At 32.2% G+C, this 10,376-nt stretch overlaps 1 protein-coding gene across 1 annotated transcript; it reads left to right on the forward strand.

Annotated features, from left to right (window-relative positions):
• Positions 1–2,547: 2,547 nt before the first annotated feature.
• LOC148612126 (uncharacterized) lies at positions 2,548–10,312 on the forward strand. Its single transcript, XM_088595359.1, has 8 exons — positions 2,548–2,716; positions 4,607–4,855; positions 5,358–5,429; positions 5,802–5,873; positions 6,202–6,273; positions 7,002–7,073; positions 7,823–7,894; positions 10,237–10,312. Exons 2-8 carry the CDS (start codon positions 4,686–4,688, stop codon positions 10,310–10,312), a joined length of 606 nt encoding a protein of 201 aa, XP_088451485.1. The 5' UTR covers positions 2,548–2,716; positions 4,607–4,685.
• The last annotated feature ends 64 nt before the right edge of the window (positions 10,313–10,376 follow it).

Genomic DNA, 10,376 nt, shown 5'->3' on the forward strand with positions numbered 1-10,376 from the left:
CAAATCAATGTTGTATAAAGGGGAAAAAAACTTGCCGAGGAAACAAAACTCTGCAAAATGCTTCATTGATCCAAGTCTATTTAAGTGGGAGGTTGTCCATGTAAAATTCAGGCAGATTTTATGATATGGATGGCACATGGTAAATGCTTTCCCACTGGAATTTTTGTTCCAATGTAATCGACAAATGATGGACCGGAAAGGATTTTGACTTGATCTATCAAAGCAACCAAGTTTTGCTCGAATTTAAGTTACATACCTGTTTTTAATGCTTTCAATCAATTTATTTCTCTTTAACCGTTGCAGTTAATAAAAAAAAAAACCAAACACTCGCCTTTGAGAAAAAATGCATTTGTGATATGAAATGGGTCAAAAATGTTTGAAAACAAAACTTGTCATGTGCCGCCCACTGCATGGTTTTTGTATGGAAACCTCTCAGAAATAAAAGGAACAACTTATAAGAAAGCAAGGGGTGTAATAAGACATTTAGAAATACACGAAGAAAGTTAACAATCTAAGCCATTACCATGAATTTGCAACAATAAATTTACATTAATACATGTTTTCATCATACTCACACCAATACTTCCCATGATTACAATACTTTAGACTGAACTTAAAATTCCTTCTGACAATATTTGAATATGGAATATGTATTTTTGAAAAAAAAAACTAACAGCCACACACAACAAAAGCAATACAACATGGAAATCTTTTTGAAACAATTAATGTTATAACTTGAGGAGGTAGATTTAAGGTAAGGGACACAACGCTTACAAATCATCGGAACGTTTGTATTCAGCATTTCACATCAATGTCATGTAAGCATCAAAGTAACTTAAATTAATTTCATTCTGTGTCAAATAAAAGCTTAATAGCCTTTGGTGAAATTGAATATGATACAAACATATCATTGACTTAATGAGTTATGTCCCTTACCCTAGGTCTCCTTCCTAAAATTGTGACATTATTTTGTACATTTAATCCATCTACCTTATGGAATTATAATGCCAAGACACTGAATGCCGACCTTTGAATTTAAGTGACTTGTAAATAGTTTTAAATGCATTTATTTTACCAGGCAGGTTTGTTGAAAGGTGAAAGCTCTCTCCCCAAAAAACAAAAATAGAACTGGTAGGGTAAGCGTCCTCTGCTTTTCTAGAAACACCTGCCGAGTTGCTCATAAAAAATTCAAGTCCGCGTAGACAAACGAGAAAAGGAAAACTATGACCCGCTGAATAAATCAGTTTTCATGATGCAGATGGATACACCATAACAATCCACGAGTTCATGATGAAGACCATAAAACTTCTGTAGTGATGACTTCAATCTTGTAGCAACATAACCCTGTTCCAAAAGCCTATTTGTTAGAGTTCTAGCGCGATACAAAACTTTCGTGTAGTTTCGGCAAGCTCTGGCATAACGTATGAGTTGTGATATGAACACTCCATACGCAGGTGTTGAAGGGATGTTGCCACAGATGAAAGGAAAGTTGATAATTCTGAATGAAAAGTCATCACGTTTGTCGTAAATTTTGGTCAATAGTTTTTCTTTGCCATCGATTTCTAAGTGTAGGTCAAGATATGAGGGTGACTTCACAGTGTCTGTAGTATCCTTTATCTCAAGTTCTTTGGGGTAGATGTGATGTATCAAATCCTCGAAATTAGGATTGTTTAAAGATAATACGTCATATGTACAGCGGAAACTGATATTAAAGGATCTAGTCAAACGATATTTTTTCTTTCGGATCAGATCAGCTATAAAGTCAGCCTCAGAAGAGTGAAGGAATAGATCAGCAAGTAAAGGAGCACAATTTGTTCCCATTGGAATGCCGACCGTTTGTTGAAAAACACATGCACCCCACTGGACAAATATGTCGTCGATTAAAATTTCCATCATTTTGTAAACATCTTCCTCTGTATATTTGGAAGATGATTTGGAATTATTTCTTACAAAGTATGAAGAATCTCTACCAAGAACTATATATTTGTATCTAGGTGTACCATCTTTTTTGAAAAAAAAACATCGATGTATAATGTTTTTAAGTCGAGATTTTAATTGAGTATAGGGAATAGTAGTATACAGTGTTGACAAATTAAAAGTATATTGTACTTATTTCCGATGCAACGCTCCCAGATGGTAATAATTCCTAGTAAAAATAAGTAAGAAATCAAAACAATTCTGGTTCACTTTGAATATAGATCAAGATAAACTGTGGTGAAATGTTTTAAAGGAATCGCACAATGTTTTAAAAAATTTTCCATACCATACTCTTGTCCATTGTCTTTAATTCAATCAATCTATTTTTTTACAACTTGCACAAATTTCTCACAGACCATTATCTGTCATATCAATGTTAAATAAGTAATAAATACTACAAGTACTCCTTACTTTGCATTGTGTGAACAAATATATACCTAAAACGTTTTTTATATCCTTTTCAAGTATGCATTAAATGTTTTATCGGCAGGCGAAGCACTAATAAAGTTGTCAAATTTGAACTACAAATCATAAGGACCAAAGAAATAAAATACTTTTGGTTAACCTGTGTGCAGTAACATGGTTGAGTTTTTGTGTTATTAAACACGTTCTGTATCGATTGACAACCAATGTGATTGGATAATAAGCTGTCCTTAAATTGCCCGAAACGCCAACACTTCAACAAGTGAAATTATTTTCGTTTATTAAATTGAAGAATGTGAAGATACCTACGTTTTTTGTGAGTAAAGGTATTTATCTAAAATATATATTTAAAAAACATATATTGATTGCTTATATCAAACGTTTTGAATGCCATCTGCAATAACAGTTTTGTATACAAGAGAGCAATAAAACAAGCAGCACTAGTGTGCAAGTTTTTTTTTCAGAAAGATTAAAAACATAATGTAAAAAAATCTTTGTGGGTATTTGTTTATGATATGGTTATTAAAAAAAGGACAGAAAAGGGTCCTGTCAACGTGTGCAATCCATCTGCTAATCATATTGCTGTATGTTTTTCATGTAAACGTCAAAACAAATTATCCTCTATATCCAAATCCATGTTATATATATATATATATATATATATATATATATATATCAAAGAGTAATCAAGGAAACCAAGGTTATAGCGGTAATCAAAAGAATGTAATCCAGGGACAAAGACCAGACATGGAAAACAGACATACACAACAAAGAACATAAAGTAACTAAAATCATACATACAAAGTAACAAAAGCAAATGAGCAACTCGGACTCCACTAAAAACTGGGAGCATGGACCACTTGAACCGATAGGGTTAGCGTCTTCTGCTTTTCTAGAAACACACATCGAGTTGTTCATAAAAAAGCATGTCCCGGGTAGACGAAAGAGAAAAGGAAAACTATGACACATTGAACAAAGCAGTTTTCATGTCACACATGGATACACCGTAACGATACACGAATTCATGATGAAGACCATAAAACTTTTGCTTGTAAGTGTTGTTATGAAATTATTAAAATGTTTCAAAAATAAATAATATTTTTGGCGATATTAAGTTCCACTTAGCGTCATTGTAATTTAGTGTCGAGGAAAATTAAAATTTTAGCAAATATATTTTTGTAATGAAAGATTCATTCATAATGGTCGGTGGTGATACGAATTAAATATCAAAATATGATAGGAAAAACGTATTTCTGAGTCAGAATTATTTTGTCATTTTTCCACGTAACTCACGAACTCGGTGATCGTTATATGTATCCATCTTCACCATGAGAACCTGTTTGTTTATTATGTCATAGTTTTCCTTTAATCTTTTGTCTATCACGGACTTCACATTTCATGAGCAAATTGGACGGAAAACTTTGTAATAATAAACCATACAGATGTGTATGGTTCATACTCACAGTTTTAGAGGAGTCCGGGTTGCTCATTGATGTTAACTTCTTTGTACGTGTCATTTGGGATTATTTCATTTTCTTGGAAATGTGTGTCTATTTTCCTTGTCTAGTCGTAATCCCTAGGTAATGATCTATTTGATAAACGTTTGAATCCTGGTTCCCTTGATTACTAGTTTTTGTACAGCGCTAGACTTCTTACAATAGGCTTCTGGAACAGGTTTATGTTGCTACATAGTCATCGCTACAGAAGTTTTATGGTCGTCATCATAATATCATAGATCGTTACGGTGTCTCTATTTTCACCATGAGAATCGATTTGTTCTAAATGTCATAGTTTTTGTCATGTTTCGTCTACCCCGGACTTTACTTTTTTATGAGCAGCTCGGCGGAGAAGCAGAACAGGCTAACCATATCGATGCACCTGGTCCATGCTCCCAGTTTTTAGTGGAGTCGGAGATGGTCATTTACTCTATTACTTTGTATATATTATTGAAGATACTTAATGTTCTTTGTTGCGATTGTCTGTTTTCCGTATTTTGTCTTTGTCTCTTGATTACATTCTCTTGATTCCCTCTAGAATCTTGGCGTCCTTGATTACTCTTTCTCACTGCTTTGGTTGTCACTGAAGATGTTTGTTTTAAACAAAAATTTTGCATATCTAGGTTGCCGTGTTACTAGCATCACACCAGAATTACAACAAATATGCATATGCCCATCGTAATATTTATATATTAATAACGTATTTTTAGGTACTTCGTTTGTATCGATCTACACAGAAAACAAAAGGAGATTGTAACCAATCCCAATTGGAAGACAAAGTAGTGAAGAATGTTATTCCACTTCATAATTTTTGCAATAATTTCCATACCCCATGTAATTGACTCGTCATGTCCTGAACTCTGTTCCTGTACGAGTTCGACAAATGGTTCAAAAGTCAGCTGTATCGGTCATTGGTTTTTTAAAGTTATTCCTGAATTACCTACAGATGCTTACTATGTGTAAATATTTTAAATATCAATATGGTATTAGAAAATGTAAATAACGCTTTATCTGCATGACTTTCAAAGAGATACATTGTTTTTCATTTCACTGTAATATATATGAATATTTGTTTGTCTCAATTTTGACTAATATGTCGAACAAAATATATAAACAATATTATTGTTCACCATTCAATCATTCTTCACAAACGTTCCGTTCTCTCGCTTGACATTGTGATAGATGATCGTTACAAACACATAAACGTCTTAGTCAAGTCTCCTTTGTCCTCATATTTTTTCAACATTGAGACAAAAGCTGCTCTGATACAATATGTTTGCTTAATCAGATATAACAGAAATATGCAACTGAAGAAAGACAATGTATGACATAACGTTTTGAAAAGACAATAGGAAAGCTTTAAACAAAATGTCCCTGAATAAATCTACAAACACAGACAAGGTGCAGATGTACAAGATGTTTTTTTTTAATTAATGTTTATATCATCAATTACAATTACAGTGAAATTAACTACCATGTTATACCACAAATAGCAAATGGGACATTTGACGATCTTAATCGGCTACAATATTTGTAAGTAAAAAAAAACAATATAGCAAGCCCTTCTAAAATAAAAAAGTTTCATTATTTACTAAATGTTTCGAATCAATTCATATTTGCACATGTAACCAAATAACTTTTTGTCCAGTTATAATGAGAATTGTTTTCAAAAGTTAAGATTAGGTACTGTTATTAATTTGTGCAAAATTAATTAAGAAAAAAATAATTATTTTAGAGACTGAGAGTCTGAGAGTACATATGCGAAATGTGAATAATGAATTTAGCAATTTTCTTTATATCAGCACTAAGCAATATTTACAAATCTCACTTTTCAGTTTAACATTTTTAAAATCAAGTAATGTTCTCCATGAAGGTTACCCATTATCCGTATTCTTTTTTTAACAGAGACCTCACAAGTAATCAAATATCAGTATTAGATGGCGGTGTCTTTGATAGATTGGAAAACCTGAATACTTTGTGAGTATCAATATGTTTTTTTATTTATCTTTTGCATTTAGTTCTCCAACACTACTGTAATTATGGTAGCTTTATTGAACTCAATTACTTCAGTCTAAAGAGATAGATCGATATCTTCTTACATGGATTTATTTATAGAGCGACATTTTTTATTGGGGGGAGGGCAGAACTTGTGAGAAATTAAAATTTCATGCAATTTTTTTTTCTATTTTAAAGGGTTGTGTGTACGCCGGATCTATCCCCTATTGCTATGTCCGACATTTTAGGGCATTTATACGTGGGGTTGATATGTTATTTACATGCTCTATCGATATTGATTTTTTTGTAGATATTTGCCATGGAATCAGCTATCCAATTTTGAAAATGTAATACTTAAAAACATCACGTCTTTGCGAAAACTGTAAGAACACTCATATTTCTATTTAGTTTTCCAACTACACTTGATATAGACGCTCGTTTTCTTGTTATTTTATTGCATTGAACATATTTTGACGATCCAAAAGTCCTTATTTATTTCAGGTATATAAATAAGATTTATCTTACAAGGACATTTAAGTGGTTTATTGGTTTTACTGGCTTATCGAATCTGATTGAAACTTATTAAAATGTAAAGTGTTAAAATTTCTGTAACGGTACTGTATGATACGCACATCATAAAAATAACTACATTTATGTGTGTTTACCTTTATTAATGACTGAGGGAATGTTGCGATTCATGCTACTATTTTGAAGACTATGGAATCATCGACCATAGGCATCCAATCTGATCTGCTGAGACATTACGAATTTAGATCTCCGACGAAAACAATCAGCACATATATTGCGTTTTAGGCAAACTATTTCAGTCATTTACTGTAATTCTAACTTAGTAGAACATTCGTTGAATGATTTTCGTGAATCTAGTGCAGTTTTCAATCTTCTTAAGAATGCATGGTGAAGAATGACCTTTTTCGTTTATACGCTTTACTTATTAATGATAAGATCAAGACATATCAATCATCTGAACAATTTACGCGCAAACGGAACCATTTTTCGAAAAATGTAGGCTTCTTTTATCTACTTTGTCACCTGAAGATACATTTTGTCAATATTCATAATACATACCAACAACTTTTTTTGATGAATTAGAGACCTTAGTTGGAACAGAATATCAATAATTAGGAAGGAAACTTTTGCCAAACTAACCAAGCTTAATTATTTGTGAGTATACACCGGTGTTGCAAATAACATGGCGATGCATGATTACTTGTATAAAATCAATTATGTTGATTGTACAAGCATTGCTACTTAAGTTGTATTTTTATACTCTGCTCTCAGGTTTTAATATCTATTTTTAAAGACAGAAAAGGAAGAAAAAAACGACGATTTTTATTCTTTATTTACAGATACCATTTACTTAAACAATGTATTGCAGGATAAAATTCGATGAGGGCAATGAAAACTGCGACATATTCATTTACAAATTTTACTAAGCACATCTAATACATTTACAATTCTCAGAATTTGAATATGTTTTTTATCTCGTCATTTCCGACGATATGTCACAAATTATTTGACGATCTTAATCGGCTACAGTATTTATAAGTAAAAAAAACCAATATGACAAGCCCTTCTAGAATAAATAGTTTCATTATCTACTCAATGTTTCGAATCAATTCATTTTTGCACATGTAATCAAATAACTTTTTGTTCAGTAATAATGAAGATTGAATGCAAGAATTAAGATATAGATACTGTTATTAATTTGTGCAAAATTAATTGAGAAAAAATAATTATTTTAGAGACAGAGTCCGAGAGTGCATATGCGAAATGTGAACAACGAATTAAGCAATTTTCTTTATATCAGCACTAAGCAATATTTACAAATCTCACTCTTCAGTTTAACATTTTTAAAATCAAGTAATGTTCTCCGTGAAGATTACTCATTCTCCGTATTCTTTTATTAACAGAGACCTCACAAGTAATCAAATATCAGTATTAGATGGCAGTGTCTTTGATAGATTGGAAAACCTGAATACTTTGTGAGTATTATTTTGTTTCTTTATTTATCTTTTGCATTTAGTTCTCCAACACTATTGTAATTATGGTAACTTTAACTGAACTCAATTACTTCAGTCTAAAGAAATAGTATCGATATGTTCTACATGAATTTACTTATAGAGCGACATTTTTTATTAGAAAGGGGGGGGGGGCGCAGAACTTGTGAGAAATCAAAATATCATGCATTTTTTTCAATTTAACGGGTTGTGTGTACGCCAAATCTATCCCCTATTTCTGCGTCTGATATTTTACGATATTTATACGTGGAATTCTATTTAGTATTCCAACTACACTTGATCTAGACGATAGATATTTTGTTATTTATCATATTAAACATATTTTTGCGATTTAAAAATCCTTTTTCATTTCAAGTATACAAAAAAAGATTTATCTTACAAGGATATTTACTTGGATTAATGGTTTTACTGGCTTATCGAATTTGATTGATACTTTAAAAATGTATAGTATTAAAATTTCTGTAATAGTACCATAAAATACTCACATCATAAAAAAAAATAACTACATATCTATGTAATAAGGGAACCAAGGTTATAGCGGTAATCTAAAGAATGTAATCCAGGGACGACGACCACGCATGGAAAAGAGACATACACAACAAAGAACATAAAGTAACTAAAATCATACATACAAAGTAACAAAAGCAAATGATCACCTCGGACTCATGGGAGCATGGACCAGGTGCACCGGAAGGGTTAGCGTCCTCTGCTTTTCTAGAAACACCCGCCGAGTTGCTTATAAAAAGCCCGGGTAGACAAACGAGGAAAGGAAAACTATGACCCGTTGAATGAATCAGTTTTCATGGAGCAGATGGATATACCATAACGAGTTCATGATGACAACCATAAAACTTCTGTAGTGCAACATAACCCTGTTCCAGAAGCCTATTTGTGAGATTTCTAGCGCGATACAAAACGTTCGCGTAGTTTCAGCACGCTCTGGCATAACGTATGAGTTGTGATATGAACACTTCATACGCAGGTGTTGAAGGGATGTTGCCACAGATGAAAGAAAGTTGACAATTCTGAATGAAAAGTCATCACGTTTGTGGTAAAGTTTGGTCAATAGTTTTCCTTTACCATCGATTTCTAAGTGTAGGTCAATATATGAGGCTGACTTCACAGTGTCTGTAGTATCCTTTATCTCAAGTTATTTTGGGTAGATGCGATGTATCAAATTCCCGAAATTAGGATTATTTAAAGATAATACGTCATCTATATAACGGAAACTGAGATTAAAGGATCTAGATAAACGATATTCTTTCTTTCGGATCAGATCAGTTATAAAGTCAACCTCATAAGAGTGAATGAACAGGTCAGCAAGTAAAGGAGCACAATTTGTCCACCACACTGGACAAATATGTTGTCGATTAAAATTCTAGAATTTTGTAAACATCTTCCTCTGTATATTTGGAAGATGATTTGGAATTCTTTCTTACAAAGTATGAGGAATCTCTACCAAGGACTATATAAAGGACTGTTTCCACAGACAAATTGGCAGTTTTAGTTGAAGGCTTTACCTCTAGCGCAAAGTTGAGTTTTGAGTCGTTTTCTTTCGTTATACTGTAATAGTATGACAAACTACAAATATAGTATACATATTTACATGTGGTTTTTCCAAATGACACGATTAGAGTTCTGTATTCAGTTCAATATTGGACAAAATAAATTGAAGGGTGATGTTTTCTTACAATAATAGGAAAGTCATTGATATGAATTGCATCAAAATTGCTTGAAGGGTCTTCATGATTAAAGACAAGGTTAATTTTCTACAATGACCGTTGTAGGAACTAAAAGTTGCATTATGAAGATTAAGATACAAATACCAAAGCTCACTAATTTTACAGGAATTTCAGTTATAATCAGATAACCCAGTTACAGAATGGAACATTTGATAACCTACTTCACCTTTCGGAATTGTAAGTATTAAGACAAACTTGGGTGTGTAATTTCTTCCTTATCCACACACACATGCGCGCGGGCGCGCGCCCGATTCCCCTTATCGTGGCACTGTAAAAACACATATCTTTGTATACTTTACATGTATTTTAGTCCTGACTAAATGTAGCAAACTGTTAAAAAGGAAAACAAATGGTTTATTTGTTTTAATGTTTCTGCAAACAGTATCTTATACAACACACAACGTAATCTGATCAATCAAGATTGGGTTCAGACGTCAACTATCAACAAAAAAAGGGTGGACGACTCCTTTTTATTAATTTTTCAATTAATTAAATATTGTAAATAAGACATTTGATCATTAGTTTTTACAAAAGAATAACTTTTTTTTTTAATTGAATTTACAGAAATATCAACAATAATCAGATATTTGTATTGGAGAATGGAATATTTGATAAACTTTCTCATTTAGAGCATTTGTGAGTATATTAATGCACATACTGAATATACACAAATATTCTATTTTTGTTGTGTACTTGCGGTCATA

This window comes from Perna viridis, chromosome 7, assembly GCF_037379345.1.
Source record: "Perna viridis isolate PV_CMFRI_1.1 ecotype Kerala chromosome 7, ASM3737934v1, whole genome shotgun sequence".
Classification (NCBI taxonomy): Eukaryota; Metazoa; Mollusca; class Bivalvia; order Mytilida; family Mytilidae; genus Perna; species Perna viridis.